Source organism: Juglans microcarpa x Juglans regia, chromosome 7S (assembly GCF_004785595.1).
Source record: "Juglans microcarpa x Juglans regia isolate MS1-56 chromosome 7S, Jm3101_v1.0, whole genome shotgun sequence".
Lineage (NCBI taxonomy): Eukaryota > Viridiplantae > Streptophyta > Magnoliopsida > Fagales > Juglandaceae > Juglans > Juglans microcarpa x Juglans regia.
In genome coordinates, this window is record NC_054607.1 from 17,262,006 (window position 1) to 17,282,418 (window position 20,413).

General features: G+C 38.1%; 1 protein-coding gene across 1 annotated transcript; it reads right to left on the reverse strand.

Annotated features, from left to right (window-relative positions):
* Window positions 1-10,095: 10,095 nt before the first annotated feature.
* Window positions 10,096-19,950, reverse strand: LOC121241351 (peptidyl-prolyl cis-trans isomerase CYP71). The gene is made up of 14 exons (XM_041139082.1): window positions 19,466-19,950; window positions 19,052-19,137; window positions 17,432-17,520; window positions 16,365-16,604; window positions 16,119-16,240; window positions 15,490-15,565; window positions 15,156-15,263; window positions 14,894-15,070; window positions 14,499-14,716; window positions 13,880-14,012; window positions 12,330-12,553; window positions 11,482-11,635; window positions 10,978-11,124; window positions 10,096-10,332 (listed from the first exon to the last, which is right to left on the reverse strand). Exons 1-13 carry the CDS (start codon window positions 19,618-19,620, stop codon window positions 11,041-11,043), a joined length of 1,866 nt encoding a protein of 621 aa, XP_040995016.1. The 5' UTR covers window positions 19,621-19,950; the 3' UTR covers window positions 10,096-10,332; window positions 10,978-11,040.
* Window positions 19,951-20,413: the final 463 nt, after the last annotated feature.

A 20,413-nucleotide genomic window follows, 5' to 3' on the forward strand; every position in this document is an offset into this window, starting at 1 on the left:
GGATCTATGTTCTCATTGGGAATCTTATTCCCGTATGTTAGAAGAACACCTCACTGATCTTTAGGATGATTTGGTTGGTCTACACTAAGACCTGCAAAAAACCGAGTAAGAGATATCGAGGTGCCACTTCAAGGTCAAATTTTTGGAGGAAGACTACGACATTGGGCGGGATAGGCTTCAACGCCTAGGGAAAGAGCTGGAGAAACTAGACAACGCTCATTAAAGTATACTAGTACGGCTGCTCGGTCAGAGAACCTTCGACAAGAGCTTTATGTGACTCTTGACTATGTTCGTAGTGAGATGGCTCAATTGGAGGTTCGGTACTCAATGGCCAACAAGGACCTCAAGAATCATAATGAGGAGTTTATTAAGCTTGGTCAAGAAGAAATCTTTTGATTTCGAGTAAAAAGCCTCCATGTTGGAGGTTGAGTTGAGGGCTTCCAAAGCGGAGGTTGTACGCCTTTCTCTTTAGCTTGCGGTGGCTAAGGATGTCCATGGCGGAATCTTGGCATTAGACTATTAATATGGTATGCACTTTGAGGAGCTACTTGTTGAAGAATCCTCGTACGAATTTAAGGTCTTTGAAGTTTGACTCCCTTCATCATGGTCGTGTCGCCTTCCATTTTGTTGACTCCCTGGCCAAGATGTGATGCCCAATACTTTTCCTCCTCTAGCTCTAAACCCCTGATCTTTTACTGTTTTCCTTGTACTTGAACCATTTTTTGCACAATCATATTTATTTTATTTGAAGTTGGATCAATTATGCTTTGGATTGAACTTTGTTTGTTGTGTATGCTTGCATTTTGATACTAGTTCTTAAACCATTGGGCTGCAAAATGTTTGTAAACTCACCGCAGTGAGCTATGCTTGAGGCTTTATTGTGCTAACGACTAAGGGATAATGTTTCCGAAAGAGAGGGCTGATGCACTCAAAGGAGTGTCTTTTCTCATTAATCACCATCAACAAGTGCAGAGGGGTGAGGGTTGATGCACTCAAGGGAGTGTCATCACTCTTTAGTCGTGATTGATGAGTTCAAGGGCTCTGACGTAAAGGGCGAGGGTTAATGTACTCAAGGGAATGTCATCACCCTTTAGAAGCCATATGCGAGTGCAAGGGAACTCGGCTTAAAGGGCGAGGGTCGATGCACTCAAAAGGGAATCTCGTCACCCTTTAGTCGCCATTTACGAATGCAAGGGCATCTAGCTTAAGGGGGCAAGGTCAACACACTCAAGAGAGTGTCATTGCCTTTTAGTCACCATGTGCCAATGCAAGGGCATTCCCCTTAAAGGGCGAGGTCGATGTAATCAAAGGAATGTCATCGCCCTTTAGTCACCCTTGGCTAATGCAAGGGCATTTGGCTTAAGGGCCGAGGGTTGATGCACTCAAGGAAGTGTCATTGCCCTTTGAGAATGTAAGGGCATTCGACTTAAGGGACGAGAGTCGATGCACTCAAGGAAGTGTCATCATCCATTAGTCGCCCTTTGCGAATGCAAGGGCATTCAGCTTAAGGGGCAAGGTTCGATGCACTCAAGGGAGTGTCATCGCCCTTTAGTTGTCTTGCGCAAATGCAAGGACTTTTGGCTTAAGGGGCAAGGGTCGATGCACTTCCTTGAGTGTCATCGCCTGTGCAAATTCAAGGGTATTTGACTTAATGGGCGAGGGTGGATGCACACAAAAGAGTGCCATCGCCCTTTAGTCTCCCTTTGCGTATGCAAAGGGCATATTGCTTAAGAGGCGAGAGTCGGCGCACTAAAGGGAGTGTTATCGCCCTTTAGTCTCTGTGTGCAAATGCAAAGGCATTCGACGTAAAGGGTGAGGGTCAATGCACTGAAGGGAGTGTCATCGTTCTTTAGTCACCATGTGCGAATGCAAGGGTTTTCAGCTTATGGCGATCCACTCAAGGGAGTGTCATAGCCCTTTAGTTGTCGTGCGCGAATGCATGAGCATTCGGCTTTAGGCATGAAGGATGATGCACTCGTGATAGTTTCATTGCCCTTTTGTGTGAATGTAAGGCTTAAGGGGCAAGGGTTGATGTACTCAAGCAATTATCATTGCCCTTTAGATGCCATTTTTGAATGCAAAAGCACTCGGTTGTATCTTTATGAGACAGGAGACATGATTTGGAAAGGAGGTAATTTCATTTATATCGTTGAGTTTACATGGATACATTTAGGTGAAATATTTCCTTGTGTTCAACATTCCATGGATGAGGTAATTCTTTTCCTACTATTTCTTTGAGACTGTATGATCCCGATCAATAGTTGGCGAACCATAGTTCCCTCCCATCGGGGACCAAGTTTACCTTCTCCTTGTGTCATCGTTCCTACTTCCTTTAGGACTAGATCACCAACCTTAAATGATATGGGTTTGACCTCCTGTTGAAATAGTGTTACACTTTGCTTTTATTAGCTGCCATTTTCACTTCAACTTCTTCTCTTCTTTCCCCCAATAGGTCGAGATGTTCTTACTTTTTTATCATTGGAGTCTTTGTTGAAGTGTTGGACTCTGTAGCTTGGCATCCCGATTTCCACCAGTATAGCCGTCTCTCTCTCTCCCATAGGTCAGGGCAAAAGGGGTTTCTCCCGTGGGCATCCTAGTGTTGGTTTGATATGCCCACAAGACTCCAGATAGCTCCTTAGCCCAATTTTCTTTCTTGTACTCCAACCTCTTTTTCAACATCCTGAGCAAGGTCTTGTTGGTTGCTTCTACTTGCCCACTAGTTTAAGGGTGACCTAGGGAGGAATACTTAAACTTGATTCCTAACTTAGTATACCAGTCGAAGTAATGATCAAAATGGAATTGTCGTCCGTTATTTGAAACTATGCTTCGGGGTAAGCCAAATCGGCATCAATAGCTTTCTATAGGAACTTGGTGAAGTTATTTGTTATAATGGTGGCCAAAGCTTCTGCTTGAACCCAGTCGGTGAAGTAATACACGACGACAACTACAAATTTTATTCTTCCTTTGCTTGGGGGCAAGGGGCCAACTATGTCGACTCTCCATTGTGCAGGCCAAGGCAAAATGATCGATATTAATTCCTCTAGAAGGCAATGAGGTACTAGTGCAAATAGTTAACATTTTGTGCATTTCCTAATGGAATTTTTTCTACGTCTTTGAGGATGTGCGGCCAGTAATAGTTTGCCCATATGACCTTTCTTGCTAGGGCTCTCCTACTAGAGTGGTTCCCACATACTTCTTCATGTATCTCTATTAGTACGTATCATGATTTTTCAAATGAGATGCATCTTAGGAGAGGGGGTGGAGAAGCCTTGTTTGTACAACACTCCATCTATCAGGGTGAAACATGCTACTTTGTTCTTTACTTTCCTCACCTATCTTTTTCGTCACGGAGCTCTTCTACATTTAGATATTTGATCACTTCCAGTGCCCATTCTAATGCTCCTGGTCTTACTTTTGAGACATCAATCCCAATGGTAGGAATTTCTAATGTCCTTTCATGCCTACTCTGCCTTGGAGTAGGTATCAATCCCAATTCACCTTCTAGTTTTCTTCTCGTGGTATTTGTATAATGTTGAAGTATTGGAAATGGACACGCTTTTCTCATATCAGCTTTAAATATTTTTTCAGTTTCTCGCATTTCGTCATGTATTCCCTACTACTTGATTGACAACTACATGGAAGTCAACTTTTATATCAACCTCATTTGCTCCTAATGCTTCAGCCATGGTGAGCCTTGCTAGCAAGGCATCGTATTTTGCCTCGTTATTGATGGTTTTGAAGGCTAGTTTTATTGCATAGTAAAACTCTTCCCTGGAATTAGTTGTAAAATGCACGCCTATCCTCCCCCTCCCACCCCCATCCCCCTCCCACCCCCCCACCCACCAGAGTGATAGGACGAGCCATAACAAAGATCTGTCGAGGTCTTCGTGTTGGTGTAGCTTGAATCTCTTCTGAGAAGTTTGTAAATTCGACTATAAAGTTTGCCAGGATTTTTCCTTTATGGCATTCTAGGGAAGATAATCGATGTCAAATTCACTTAGCTTAACCGACCAATTCTTGAGACGTTCAGAGGCATCTGATTTTTGAAGCACTTTCTTCAAGGGGACTTCTATTAAAACTTTGATCATGTGAGTTTGGAAGTAAGATATTAAATGTCGGGCGGCCGTTACCAACCTGAATGCTAACATTTCTATCCGAGTAATGATCCTTAGCTCCCTTAAAAGCTCGACTCGTGTAGTACACCGGTCTCTGGTTGCCATTCTCTTATTTAACTAAGGTGGTCCAAGGAGATTGATATGTACAACAATAAGGTATCTCCTTGCCATGCTTGACTTTAGGAGTGACGGGTTTAATAGATACTCCTTCAACTTCTTGAACGCCTAAGTGCATGGGTTGTTCCAGAATTGAACCTAGAGACATACCATGAAGAAAGGCAAGCACTTGTTTGTGGACCTAGAGACAAATCTATTAAGCATCATTATCCATCCAGTTAATTTTCTGCACCTCATTTATATTTTGAGGTGGTTTCATGTTCGTTATTACTTTAATTTTTTTCGAGTTGGCCCCTATACCTCTCTCTGAGGCCATAAAGTCCAGAGATTTGTCCAAATTTACACCAAAAGCACACTTTGTCAGGTTAAGCTTCATCTTGTATAGTGAAAGCTTCCCTTAAGTTGGCTATGTGCTGCTTGGATTTTTTGCTTTTGATGAGCAGATCTCTATGTAAACCTCCATGTTATGGCCTATCTGCTTCTTGAACATGCATTTCACCAATATTTGGTATGTAGCCCCAGCATTCTTTAGCTTAAAGGGCGTTACTTGGTAACAATACAACTCGCAATATGTTATGAATTATGTCTTCTCTTGACTGTCTCGGTTCACCTGGATTTGGTTATAGCCAGAGTAGGCATCCATAAAACTCAGCATGCGATGTCCCATTGTGGAATCCACAATCAAATCAATTCATTGCTAGGGAAAGCTATCCTTGGGGCATGTCTTGTTTAGATCATTGAGGTCAACGCACATTCTCTATTTGCCATTTGACTTCTTCACCAATACCACATTGGATAGCTATTCAGCGTCGTGAGCTTCTCTGATAAATCCACAAATTGGAATCATTCCACTTCTTTAGCTATTTCGGAGTATTTCTCCATGTTGAAACTCCTTCGTTTTTGTTGGATCTTATTGGCCTCAGTGCTTAATCAAAGACGGTGCTGACCTCATTGTCGATCCCAGACATATCTTCATGGCTCTAGGCAAACACAACATTTTGTTCTATGAAGAGTTATTTCAACTGCTGCCATATCTCGGCCCCATTCTTGTTCCAATCCTTGTTGTGGCTTCAGGATGGTTTGGGCTCAAGATCACAAGTTCCAGAAGTTCATTCGCCTCTGCCTGGTCCAGATTCTACTCGGCCCTCATTTCAACCTTGTGGTCAATAAGTTCATGTGGCGGCGGCGGTGGCGCTTCACCAAACTCCAAATTTTCCGTTGTTTGTACATCTCTTCCCCCGTTCTTAAGTTCTTGTACTTAGCATTCTCATTCCAATAATTGCTCACCACGTACTTCTCCTACTCCTGCCTCTATCGAGAACTTTATTTTTAGGTGGTAGGTGAAGGTTACAACCTTTAAGCTATTCATGGTTGGGCGTTCGAGAATAGCATTGTAAAAGGAAGAAGCCTTAACCACCAGGAAGTCAGTCATGGTGGTGGTTGTGCATAGTCCTTTTCCAGCAAACATGGGCAACGTTATAGCACCTAGAAGTTGAAGCATATCTCCTAAGAATCCTTTCAGCAGTGTGGGAGATGGGAATAGTCGGCCTGGGTCGGTCCCCATATTTGTAAAAGCATCCCAAAAAGGATATTGGCCGAGTTGCCATTGTCGACTAGGATTCTCCGGGTAGTATAGTTGACTACCAACAACGTCACTACTAGAGCATCATCATGAGGATATTGGACTGGACTCCCTCGCAATCCTCCTCTCCAAAAGATATGGTGACCGCCTTTTAGTTCTTTGCTTGCTTTTGGGGTCTCTTTGTCGAGTATACTTATTCATTTCCAAACCTCTGTGCATACGCCTTTCTTTTGGAAGATGTGAAGCCACCCTTGATAAATCCTCCTGCTATGGATCTCGCCCCCAATCATGCATTTTTCCTATTTGAGCTTTGGCGAGAAGCATTTTCAGGATTTCCCTGTATTGTCCTTTGTTGTTTCGGGCTTTCACTTCTATGCAGCCTTCGAGTTTGCCATATCATTTGGCTTGAAGATTTCCCTCTGGGCATTGACTGTTGGGTGAGCAACTGTTCCAACTCCCCGTTTTCCCTCATTGTTTCTATCTTCTTCTTTAAGGAGTAGCAATCTTTTGTCCTATGCCCTTCCACTTGGTGGTAAGTGTAGAAAAGACAGTTTCTCCTGTTTTGCTCACCATCGCCTAGTGTATGTCCTTCACCTTCTGCTTGCACGTTCAAACTCGTTTATGCAAGCATAGAATTTGGATTTTTGGAAGACGTGCCTCTGTTCTGCCCCATACCATACTGGCCTCTCTTGTCATTTTCCTATGCTTTCCTACCACTTGGTTTTTTGGAGCTATTCTTTGTCTGCTTCAATTCAAACCTCCATGGTGTGGTTAGGGCCCTAAGGGTATCTTCGGTGTTGACGAAGCCATATGCCCTGTCCATGAACTCACACAATGTTGTCGAAGTTCTTCTCACCACTTCCACCCTGAACTCGTTCCTGGGCCATACACCTCCCAAGAGCACCGCAAGCGTAATCTTCTCTCATCTTGATTGTTGGCAGACATGCACTCCTTGTTGAACCTAGCGAGGTATGCCTTCAAGCTCTTGTGCTCCAATTGTTTTACAATCAGGAGGTATACTGTGGGCCATCTCCTCCTTCTTCTAGCCATAAATTATGTTAAGAATTTCCTAGCGAGTTCCTCAAAGTATTCTATGAAGCCCGATTGCAAGGCTCCAAACCATTCTTTTGCCACCACCCCTTTTAGAGTTAAGGAGGAAGTTCGGTAGGCGATCTCTCCGAGAAAACCATGGAGAGTCATGTGAGCTTCAAACTTCTCTAGATGTTCGACAGGATCCTTAGACCCATCATTATCTCGGTGTTGTAAGGTAGATCGGTGCTATTAAGCAGATTGCCGACAGAGGAGGATCCTTTTTCCTAGTAATTTCCTCCTATTTTTCCATGAGGTGACACAAATCTTGGTGCATTTTCCTCTTTCCTTCGTCCTAGCAGTTCTTCCTACCTGTGTTTTGCGATTCCACCTCGTTTCTTTCGACATGATTTGGTGGAGTATACTTCACTTTCTTGTCTAAGTCTCATTTTCTCGCAAGAGGCTCTCCACCTCTAGAGTCATCTTCTTCAATCTCTCTTCCATCTCTGCAAATCGTTCCTCCATTCTGTTGTCTGTTTGATCACTTGTTGTGTCTTGATAGCGGATTACTTGAGAGCGCGTTGTCGTAGGCAAACTAAAGGCACGTTGAGATGTAGGAGGATCCCACAAACGGAGCCAACTGTTACAGATGTGTTTCGTACTTCTACAAAAGACTCCAGCAACCTACAACAAGAAGATGAGAGGGGCTCAGTGTGGTAGGAGACACCTCCGATGCCTAAGCCAAGGTACAGTGTAGAGAATATTTGAAATCTCAGAGGGTTCGGAAGCTACCTCATGCATATTCTTTGACCTCTATTTATATGGGTCGGACGTGTGATGAGGAGGCTTGCCTTACGATTTAACCTTCTCTAAATAAGCGTTTATGTTGGAGACGATTAGTATCCTAGGCAAGTATCACGGGTGGGTATCACCCTAGATATTGTCTGTCTGTTATATCATTAATCTGTGGTTAATGAGAACTGGATTCGGATTCCATACTGGTGCATTTTGGCAATTGCCCCTTTGATTTGTGTTGCACGAGTCTTTGATCACCGGTTCATGGGCGTTTATGGTTGTGGGTTCGGCCCACTCTTTACAAAGGACTATTTGGCCCTCCACACATTGAGAGATTGATTACTTGCAGGGTAGGAAGAGGTTACATAAGCAATCACCATTAGTAAACTTTGTAAGCAAAACGTTGAAAAGTCTAAAATATCAACGGGACTGAAAATAACAAGAAAAAGAACTAAAAAGTAAAAGCATCCAACAAAGACTAACCAGGAAAAAATAAAATAAAATTACGAGAGCGAAAAAAACTAAACTTGGATTTGAAACATTTTTAGGGTTGCAAATTAACCAAGTCGAGTCAAACTCAAACAAGAGCGCTCACTGCTCGAGCTCAATTAACATGTTTATTTGTTCGAATTCAGCTCAAACTCAAATAATATTTGAATATCCTTGTTCGAAATCGGTTTATTAACCATTAATGTTGTTCGAATTTGGCTCAAGCTCAACTATAAATAAACAAATGACTCGAGCTCGATTTTTTTTTTTTAATTTCTAAATCTTATCTTTGGATTAATAAATTTTTTAAAAAATTTACAAAAAAACTTTAACCATTTAACTATTCTACCAAATAATTATGATTAAAAACGTCTTCTAGTATAACTTTTTATAAAATAAGTTATAGTTATGAATTAATAAAATAATACATAAACTAAATGTAATAAAATAAACTATTTAATACATGTAGATAATATAATAAATCAAAAGTTCTATTTGTATGACATGTTATTATAAGAATTATCTTATACATACTTTGGAAACATAATATATATATATATATATATATATATATATATATATTAGATAAGGTAAACTCTAAATAAATTAATAATATATAATTAAGTATATAAAATATAACCAACATGTAATAAATATAATGTATACATATATAAAACATATTACGAACTACCACTAAGGTGGTAACTCAATTGGTACGAGCTGGTATTTCATAACTTTGAGGTCAGGAATTCGATTCAGGACATAAGTTGAAATCACTTATGATAATAAAGTCTGACCCTCCCATTTCCTAACAAAAAAAAAGAAAAAAAAAAACAAATTACAAATTTCAAAATGAGCTCAAATAAGTCCAAGTTGAGCTCATTCAACCTATGTTCATGAACTTAAATCAAGTCGAGCTGAGTTTATACGAGTTTGCTCGTGTAATATTCGAACCTATATTAGAATTTAGAAATATCTTATTTATTAATAAACGGAATTCAAACCGAGTATATATAAATTGAGTTCGAGCTATTTGCCTGCTCTATTTGCAGCACGAAGTCCTTTGAACCAGCGTGGTATCCTTTGAAAAACCAAGAAGCAAACTGACCGAAAGGAAGAATCAGCGTACCAGAAAGATGAGAATTGAATTTCGGCTGTAATCCTGTGTAGCAGCATCAATATTTGTAATTAATAAGTTGCTAACGTGTCATTACAGCACTGGTGGCTATAAAACTAGAAAGACTACCACATCTGTTCCGAAGGATATCCCTAAATAATAAATAATAGATAGACATGAACTGTTGAATTTGACTGGATATAGCTAAAATCTGAGGAAAGATTGATTTGTCACATTTTGGCCCGCTTGGATTTATCACTTCCCGTTTCAATTCAAATATTAGTTGAGAGAATTTTAGATAAGTTAAATAAAATATTATTAAAATATTATTTTTAATATTATTATTATTTTAAAATTTAAAAAAATTAAATTCTTTATTATAGTTTGTGTAAAAATTTTAAAAAGTTATAATAATGAAATAAGATGAATTGAAATGAATTTTCAATCCAAACCGGGACTTAGATAAAAGGGCTTAATTGTCTAAATTAAAAGTTTCCAAGGACCAAATCAATGAATATGTGAAACTCCAAGGATGATATTTGAAAAAAAATGGTAAATATTTAAGTGGGAAATTGTATTCAGAAAATGCCCAAGGAGAAAATGAAAGAAATCTTAAAAATAATTACTTTCTTAAGGAGATGTGCCTATGGAAATCAACTTTTTAACTTTAATTTTTTTTTTTTTTTAATTTAAATCTAGCATTTTGCAAAAATATACTTGCTCCAATGAAACAGTCAAAACGCTCCTAAAGAGACTCACTCTCATATGCCTTGGAGAAATCCATGCAAGAATTTCGCCTACCTTAGCATTATTTCTATGGCTTAGAAAAAGAAATAATGACACATACAATAATCAAATGAGTATCATGAGAATACAAAAATAATAAAATCTACAGTATATATCGGATGCAGAATTTCCCCCACAGTTTAGAAAAGGATTAAGACGAACATTTCAGCTAGAGAAATTACTCTTACATGAACAAGACCCCACATCTCAGTGGGAACTAGGTTGACCAAGATGTTTTCAGCAGTGATTACAAACTAAAATAAATACTCCTTGTCTGCCTCTCAAATGCAAACACGGTATACCTGGCAAAGTAACAAAACCTACAGTTAACCGTGATTCTAATTGCAGGTAATTTCTTACACATCATCTAATGAAATATAGACCAAAAAAAAGTGTGTTGTAGGATCTATTCTTTAACCCCTAGGGGTTAACTCAAGTGGTAAAAGCATTGGTCTTGGTGGTATGCTCCTTCTAGGTCTAAGATTTAAATCCTCTTGGGTGCAAATAATTTATAGGGACCATCGGATTGGGGGGAACTTCCCCTTGAATTATAGGTGCACTTGCGGGAAACTCCTTGCCAAGGGCCTATGCACCCCCGGGATTTGTCGAGACTTTGTTTTCAGACACCCAGTGGCAATAAAAAAAAAAAAAGGATCTATTCTTCTATGATAAATTATTTCTAGAAGAATGGAATTAGGTATTTATGTAGTCAGAGCAGTGAAGTACCCTTGGCAAGATCCATTGGGAACTTTGTCCCTCCTCAAGGACCTTTACATCACCAATGGACACTTTTTTTACTCATTCAAACGTTGTCCAGTTTTAGCTCCTATTTTCCTACCCTTTTTGCTTCTACTTCGTTCCAATAGATGTTGTTCCTCAGTACACAAAGAACCTCAAATATACTCCAAGGTCACCGCCTAAGGAAGATAGATGACAATGCAAATTACCTGTTCTATGATTGCAGCCAAAGGTCAGCAATAAGGACAACAAACCATATCTTGACAGCTCAACTAAGACTTGGGAACTGTCACATTTAAAATTTTCACATCTTGGTACGGCTTGTCACCCTTATCTGTCTTCACTTTCTCTATAGCCTGTCAAAGCACAAGAGTTTCAGGTGTTGTTCAAGGTCAGCCAAAAAGAAAAACAGAGAAAAAACATAAATTAAGACAGATTAAACCAGAGAATAATTGGACAATTCCCGAATTCAGCGGCATGGAATCTATCTTCAGTATTGTGTTGGTATGGAAGAAATATATGTAGAAAAAGGTGTCAATGGCATGCCATATAGTATAAATTACTTTCATGCATAAAATCCATGTTCTGTTATTCAAAAACATGTTTCTGCATGATGGAAAGTTTTTGTATCTTTGTCGTAAGTACAAGTTAACAACAATGTATACTGAACATTGCAGCAATTAATGATGCTCACACGTGTAAACTCACAATACCTGTACAACGTCCATTCCCTTTATAACTCTACCAAAAACTGTATGTTTATTGTCCAGCCAAGGGGTTGCAACCGTGGTGATAAAAAACTGAGATCCATTGGAGTTTGGGCCAGCATTTGCCATTGACACTGTAAAAGGTCTGTCATGTCGTAAACTGCAAAAACACAGAGCAATGCTATATCAACTACTTAAATAGATAGCCACTTAAAACATACCACATCCGCGGTGAGCCTAGGAATGATAAATATAGGATGGAGAATAACATTTCCCAAACACAAATGATTCATCTTGTGAAACTTCTACCTAATATGCATAACTAATTAACTAAATAACAAGTTCATCTGCAAAAGTGAAAGGAAGTGTCAGCCCTCATCAATGAAAGAAAGAATTACATATTAAGGTTCCATTCACACCATCAACAATTGCCACTGGCCCACCAAATTGTAAACCAGACTTTATCATCTAAATCATCAAAACTCCTCAAACTTCCATTGACCATGTTTCCAAATTGTCCATGTGATTGTCTAGAGCTCTCAAGTGAACAACCCCCATCATGGCCCCTCCCCCAAACACCAAAATAACACTTTTTTCTAATATAAGAATTCTTTCCCGCTAATATCTAGAATGTTAATGACAACAAATCTCAGAAACAGAAGCTAGGGACAGAAGATGTGGCCACAGATCCAAGATTTACGTTTCCTGTGGCAAATTAAATTTAGATAGGAGTATCAACATAGAATAAGACAAAGCAGGAGCAAATCAACATATAAAAGACTATAGGTGCTAATATGCAATACCTATCTAATCTCGGGTCATGCAAAATGCTTGTCAGGAAGAAAAAGACAAACCTTTTATGAAATTCATCCTCAAATTCTCTTCCCCAAATAGATTGCCCGCCAGTGCCATCTCCCAGCGGATCTCCTGTCTGTACCATGAAACCTTTGATGACACGGTGAAAAATGAGATTATCATAGTAGCCGTTGCGGCAGTGCGTCGTAAAGTTCTCCACAGTTTTTGGACATTCCTCTGGGTACAATCTCATGTGAATATCACCCATTGTGGTATGCAAAAGCTAGGGAAACAGGAAACAGAACAGAAAAGAAGATGAGAAAACATCTTCTCATAAAGTAGAGAAATCAATTAGAAATTGTCAAGGGATTCATAATCTCTCAACCAAAGCATGAGATTTTGAAGTTTTACAGGTGAGAATAGCCATTATATTTTGTTAATATCCTATATTGCCCATCTCTTTCATTTTCACCACTCTTATATTTCTTCAAAATTCTCTCTTTTCACCTACCCCTTTCATTGATTATACTAATGAAATTGACCTTTAGTGACTTTTTTTGGAAAATATTTGCATATTTTTGCTCCAAAACACATTTGATTATTTCTAATTTTTCTTATTATTTATTTTAATTTGGGTTTATCCTACTCAATCTAAGGGCAGAGTTAAGGACAGATCGATAAACTTAAAAAATAAAAAAGCTTAATTACATATTAATATGCATAAACCTAGCAAAAGAATTTTTAAATTATTGAGTTACAGTAATTTTTATATAATGATCAAGTGAAAGTGAGATTTGAAAGTCCATCTCAATAAAGAACAATTATGAATAGAGAAAAGATAATTTAAACAAGGGGACATGATAGTAACATTGTTATAAAAGGAGTCTGAGCCTCCATCCCCTTTTTATATCAATAGGGAGCTCATCTATCCTTCCTGCCATAAGCTGATGATCTCCTAGTGCAAAAGCCATTGATCGAGTATTCATTTTCATTCCTTTCTATTGAACTCTTAAACAAGGTTATATACTTTCCATTCATTTCCATTACATTCTTTTAAAACATCAAAACAAGATACATTCCATCCCTCCCTTTTATCCATTATACTCATTCCATTCCGTTCATTTTCTTTGCATTCCTTTATGAACTCTCAAACTAAGCCTAAGAGACTAAGATGGAGCATAATAGTAATCAGTTCAGTAAATGAAGATATAAAGAAAATGCAGATAATAATAGTAGTTGGGGAGACTACAAGTAAAAGGTTATTGGGTTATGCATTTCAACATAAGTTATAACTCCTTTGCAATAATATGGTAAAATGTGTTCCTTAAGAATTGAAAGAACATAGAAAAATATTTTTAAGATGTTCCTAGGAAAAATATAACTTAAAAAAAAACATTCATAAAAATGTGCCTCTTTGCAAATTTTCAATTCTAGTTTTCACTTTTCTGCAACTTCAAAATTAACAAAATTTATTCTGATAACCAAAGTAAATGTTATACATATCTTACTCGTCCCCTCACTCCTCCATCTTTCTAGAGGTTGCTTTAATTTCCTAAAAATAATGGTTTTAACCTAGTCTGGAGCAAAAAAAAGAAAAAAGAAAACTCACCACATTGTCGGGAAGAGATGTTGTGACAGCCTTTCCAATATCTGATGCAGCTAGAAGTTCATCAGGAGGAGGCTTTTCATTAAACACATCTCTTCCCTTAGTTGCATCTTCAGGCTCCTCAGGTTCCCTTCGACTATCAAGACCAAAACAGAAGTCAGAATTTTCCAAATGTCACAATTCCAGTACAATTAATTTTTTTGATGCGTGATTCCAGTACAATTAATTGAAATCACTCTCTCAATGCATTGAGCAAAACCTTCATATTCAAACACATTTCCCAAGGTAAAGCAAGTAAGCTCCAATCTCCACCACGCAAGATACCTTCTGAATGAATGTGAACTTAACTGCAATTTGGGTCCAAGATTCCTAGGACCATTTTTTTCTTTATTTTTTCTGTTTTCTTTGATAGGTAAAACAAGATTCCTAGGAACCTTTTCAATCACTTGATGTTAATCAAAAGATCTAAAATTACTGTGCAATTTGATGATCGTAAGAACCTGTAACCAATACACCACTACTTAATGGAATATACCAGTGCACAAGTTCAAGGAAAAGTAAAAAAAATAACAAAATTGAGAGAGTGCTCGGTGATGGGGGGAAGAGGAATGAACTCCCATACCTGAATAGATATATTCTATGCTTTTTGAAAGCACAACACAGAAGAGTGGGATCTGTCAAAGGCTCTTTGCTCTCATTGACATTTGCTGCTGCTGCAGGAATTTTTCTAACCTTTCTACTGCTTCGATCACCTTGATATAATGAGATTCTCAAGAACCTTTCATTGTTCTCCACCTTTCCAAGAATTCGGCCAACTTTATTGGTATGCAAGTTCACTACCTTTCAGTAGAAAAAAAGAAAAACACAAGAGACACAGACAAAGACAGAGAGAGATGAGTCAGAAAACGAAAATAAGCAAAAATTATGCCTTCTATGGTAATAAAAAATGAATTTAAAATAAAGTAGTTACATTGCCAGTTTACTGTAGAGTCTAATTACATGCCAAAAATATCTTACTTTTACCCCGAGGAGGGTAGCATATATAAGAAAATTTGAGCTTTCATCAAAAACTGCATTTGGTTGTGGTGCGCTTTCAGTTTTCTCAATTTCCTTGTCGACAGCCATTCTTCGCCCAAAATCAATAGCTTCCAGTCGGTATAAAGGAGCATCACTTCTCTGAAGATCTTGGGCCACCTAAACATTTAAAAGAGAGACTCCATGAGAAATGCGTGCGAAAGAAATAGAACCTAAATGCAATTTCTGTAGAATTCTATATTACCTCAAGGGACTCATCATAAACCCGTCTTAGTTTCCCTGTTCTGAACCAAAACACACGTATCCTACGATCGGGCGATGTAATAGAAAACTGCTTACCATCAGGGCTCACCTGAGAGGTGATAACAATTTTATGAAGAGATTAAGGAGAATAAATAAGAATTTTAAGAATTGAAAAAAAAAAAAAAAAAATCATGCATAGGTGCTGCTCTTGTATATGTCCCGCGTACTTAGCTTCACCTTTTTTAAAAAAAAAATCTTATTTACTGATAAAAAAAAAGAATTTAAAAAATTGAACTAAAATTCATTGTAGACCAAAAATCATACAAGATATATACCTCAATAGCAGAAACGGAAGTTTTGCATTTCACAATTTCAAAGAGATCCGTATCACTTTTCAATCTAAAATTCACCCTGTGAGCACCATACAGAGAAGCTCAGTTAAACTTCCAAGGTACAGGACAAAATATGAATCATCAATGTAGCATTCTAGACTTCGAACCATATTATATTAACAGTCTATTTGCGCCATATGAGTGTACTGTTTGCCTGTAATTTACCTTAATTACAGTAACATCAACGTATGCAAACTATTGCTGAATTTCCATTTTAAATCAATGCTCGTTACAACTCCAAGAATTATATATTCACAGAATTAGTTTGCAAAGAAATAAGTACCTACTCATTAGTCATAATTTCAAGATTGTCATGTTTTCTTTCCATTTCATATGCAGCAATAATACCACGAGAATGCCCTATTGCAATACAAACCAAGCTAGACAATAGAGTTGAGTGCTGCACATTTATGACATAGGAACCTAAGATAGGTTTTCCATAAAGAATATGACTTCCATATATCTGTTGCATGAAATGGATTCAAGTGAATATAATTTGAAAGCAAAACATTACACATTTTGTATATTAGTAAATGCACGACATCGACAAAAGAAACAAAAAGAGGATATACTCATTCTCTGGGAACTCAAGTGTAGCAGGGCTCCAATACTCAATGATTCCCTTCACATCCGCAGATATCACAGCATCAAATACATGGTTGTATTTCATTTCCTTTACTGGGACCATGTGTATCTGAAAAGATATAGAAGACAAAGTAATTACAAATTGAGCATAAACACTAAACATGAAAAGGAGAAAAAAAGATATACTAAAAGATTTTTAATAAGTATGACACTTTCAAGGTTTGCTAAGAAACCTCTTTGGATATGATAGGTTCATTTGAACCAGCTCGTGCATCAAATATGTGCACAAATCTTGAATTTTGATCACTAACAGCAAGCCTAGCTTTGACATCTCCTTGTTTGTAGACCCATTCAACAGCACCAGGAACAAATGGTAGGCGTATCATGACCATCATGTCATAGTTGACCACATCATATATCTTCACAGATCGATCACTTGAAATTGTACAACAAAGCAGCCCATCAACACTAACCTGAATGGCTGAAATGAGTTATGATGACAGCAATACCAACCAAGAATTCAACAAGTAGCTAATAGAAATACAAAATTATAAAAAATCAAAGAAGCAAAATGGTATGATGCTTTCACTGGAGTTGACAACATGCAGATACACCTTTTTTTTTTTTTTGATTGGCACCGGGTGTTCGGAACAGCGTCCCAACTAATCCAGATACACTAAATGAAAAGTTTCGTAATCAATCAAAATGTTTTAAGTGGATACCACTATTACATATGATGTACATACAGCATGGCCAGTGCAAAGAGCTTGAAGGTTGTTTTGCAAATTGTGGAACTAGTACGTGTGATTTTTTTTTTTTTTTCTTTTAATAAGATGGTACACCAGTAATGGTATAGTTGATTTAAATATCTTTTGGGTTAAATTTTCTAAAATGTGTAATTAGTACTTAATATGCTACATTTCCGTGCACAACTTGTGCAGACGCTACCATAAAAGCTAAAGTGTGATTACACCAGTTCTATATTGCAACTGGCACTTATTTTGTTTGTCTTCGCCCATGCATAACTTTGCCTTTATTCAATGTAAAGCTTCAATACATCATCCTTGTTGCATGCATTCCAATCAATAGCTAATCCAAACAAGAATGAACAATGGGTTGGCACTGTTATCGGGACTATATCAATGGCCACACAATCACATATATGCACGAAAGCAACTATTGAAAACCAGAAGCACATATGATTCCAGCATATCAATACCCAAGTTGAAACTCATAGAGAATCAAAGCATCCATAAATCAACTAATGAGATTCCATGTGGATAGAAGAGGAATAACTCACTGCTAGACCTTCAATTGGACCCAGGTGGGATCTAAAATGCTTTGCAAACTCGATACCAACGCCCTTTTTCTTCCAAAACTTCAAATGCCCTAAAAGGGAAGGGGAGAGGAGAGGACAGAAGAAAAAGTTGAGTAAACTAGCAATCAAATTGATATGTTATGGTAACTTCATACCCTTATTCCATTAGCTATGGTGAAAATGACAATGGCCCATGATGATCTGGCTATATTACCATATTCAGAATCTTTTTTACGGTTTCAGTTTTGTTAGGGAGGCTAATGATTGGGAGGTGGATCTCTTCTCGCCGTCTTAGACCAGTTGAACTGAAGACAGGTGGGATGTAATGATGATGATAAAATGGTTTAAAACCCATCCCAAAAAGGAGTGTTCAAATTAAAGCCATTTTACAATGTGTAGCGTGCCCACACTAGGGACCCTTTCCCATGGAAGCTTATTTGGAGAAATAATGCCCCCCTAGATTAAACTTCTTCACTTGGACAGTAGACTTGCATATCCTAATTGTGAAACACCACCGCCACCCCCCCCCCCCCCCCCCCCCCCCCCCCCCCCGGGGAGCATAAACAAAATTTATACTTTACTACTTCATCAGATAAAAATTGTGTTATCCAGCTTTCTCAACCATAGCCCCACATAAGAAACAAATTCTCATATCCTACATATATACCAAATTAAGGGCCACTATGAGAGAAATAAAGCTGATTAAATCACTCAAATGATTAAAAAATGAATGCCGGAGGTTAATGTATTGACATGCTGATGCTGTCAAATCCAGAGAAGTATGTGTCATGATGTGTGTTAGTGGGAGTAGTTAATGGATGCACTTCAGTTTGGAGAGTGGTCGGTAATTTATAAGCACGTTGTGCTTGAAATGAGTAAAAAAAAAAAACACTGGTATATCAAGTCAGAAGATGCAAAATATGAAACTTCTAAAAATTCCATGTCACTGGTCCACTGATTATACCCAATTCCTCATTATCACCATGGCTACACATTAGCTATATAATAATATCTCCAAAAACAAAGGAACTGGAAGAGATCTCCACTAATGTAATTCAAAATTGTTTGAGAACCCCAAGTGCAGCTAATAAATACATAAAAAGAAAAATTTATAAGTAAAAGTAGCTTTATTGAAGAGAATGAAATTAGGGGTGGGCAGCGGGGCCCCGCACCCCGGCCCCGCATGGCGGAGCGGGCAACCCCGCACCACCCTGCACCCCTAAATGAAGTAGGCATTGCCCAAGTACACAAGGAAAATACAAAAACTTATACTATATTTTTATAAGATAAAGCTTTATTGAATGAAAAAGCGTGTTACTCTAGTACACAGGGAATATACAAGAGAAACACCTAACTAGCAAGAGGACAAAGATCTAGGAAGAATAAAGTCTACCACTGACTTTTCACAATCTTCAAAACTATGCTATTCTCCACTCTCCACAATGATAAGCACTAAGGACTTCCAAACTGCCCTTTCCAGCATGACAGGAGATCTACCACTCAAGAAGGACTGACCCAATACATAAACTTATATCTATGAAGCAAACAACTCGGTTATGACTTGTGAAAAAAAAAAAAAAAAAAAGATATCTTTGAGTTTACCGTCAGCGCTTCCAGTTATGAAAAAATCTGCTGAAGAGACAGCAACATGCGTTACCACATCACGGTGCATATAGCTTTTCTCATACCTGCAAAACCAAGGTTCATGCTTGAGACATTCTCTATGGTACCCACAATCTGTTTTGCCATTTCTAAGCAATCTTGCCTCACAAAAGCACTTGTAATGAACAAAAGGTTTTCGAACTGTAAAGAAAAACACCAGAGTGCAAATTTTAATGCTCAATTCATGGCAATGGCCCTGAAGAAACACAGATAAAAAGCAGAACCAATGCTCAGAAATGGATAGAGACCGAATCAAAACAAAGAATCCGGAAAAGAAAACATCACCCCAATCACATAGAATAAACCCTAAACCCTAAGCTTATGATTCCAAACCAACAAACCCAAAAACCCTACATGTTAGCTGAGGGAAGTGAGTCGAGGTAGGCCTGCTCGAACTGGAGAGGACGCTTGGGGCGGGCCCGCGGGGCAGGACCCGGTCCGATAACGGAGTCGTCCTCGATCTCTGCTGGTGGCACCGAGTTTCCGGTGCCATTTTGAGCCTCCTCCATTCTCTTGCTTGGTTGCTGAGGGCGGTGTGGTGCGGAAAAGGAAGGAAATTGAAATTCCTAGTCTTCTTTCTTGTGGAGGAGGAGGAGGAACTGGTTACTGGAACTTGGGCAGCGAGAATTTTGACATCAAGGACGACACCTCCCTTTCAAACTGAACTTGGAAGTTGGGACCTTGGGGCAGTAACAGAGTACGACAATCAAGTTCCGAAGATTGCAAACCAAAATGAGTCGTCTTTTCCAGCCGTCCCAGTCTACTTGTTCCTACTGGCAAAACCTATCCCGGCAAAAACTTCTCAACCGAAACGTTTCGCTGAAGTCAAAGGGATTTACGGCCTGTTTAGTTGGAGAAGAATTGATAGTTGAAAATTCAAAACAAAAAATCGTTAGAATATAATTTTTATTTATTTTTTATATCTTATTTCAAAATTTAAAAAAATTATAATGATTAGATTATATGATTTGAGATTATTTCAAACTAAATAAAAAATAACTCTTCATTCAAATTTATGTAATACCTTCCCTTTTGGAACGATTGAAACTTTCCATACCAAAACAGTAATTGATACGAGATTCTTATTATGTTAAAGGTTTAATCAAATTAGTATTTAACAATTCTAAAGCTTTTGAATTAATATTTGAGTTTTTAACAATTAGTATTAGAATAAGGACCATATCACGAGTTTTAAGTCAAAGAGGTGGTGATTTATAGATTGGAATAAAATAACTTATGTATGGATATAGTGTTAAGTCATTGAATAGTGGTTTCCTTCCGATATAGTATCAATGGCATATC

Coding starts and splice junctions, on each gene's coding strand:
- LOC121241351 (XM_041139082.1), bottom strand. CDS start 19,620: ATGGAGGAGGCTCAAAATGGCACCGGAAACTCGGTGCCACCAGCAGAG. Junction 14,013..14,498: donor CATAGAATATATCTATTCAG/GTATGGGAGTTC, acceptor TGGTCTTGATAG/TCGAAGGGAACCTGAGGAGC. Junction 11,636..12,329: donor GAGGATGAATTTCATAAAAG/GTTTGTCTTTTT, acceptor GTGTTTTTGCAG/TTTACGACATGACAGACCTT.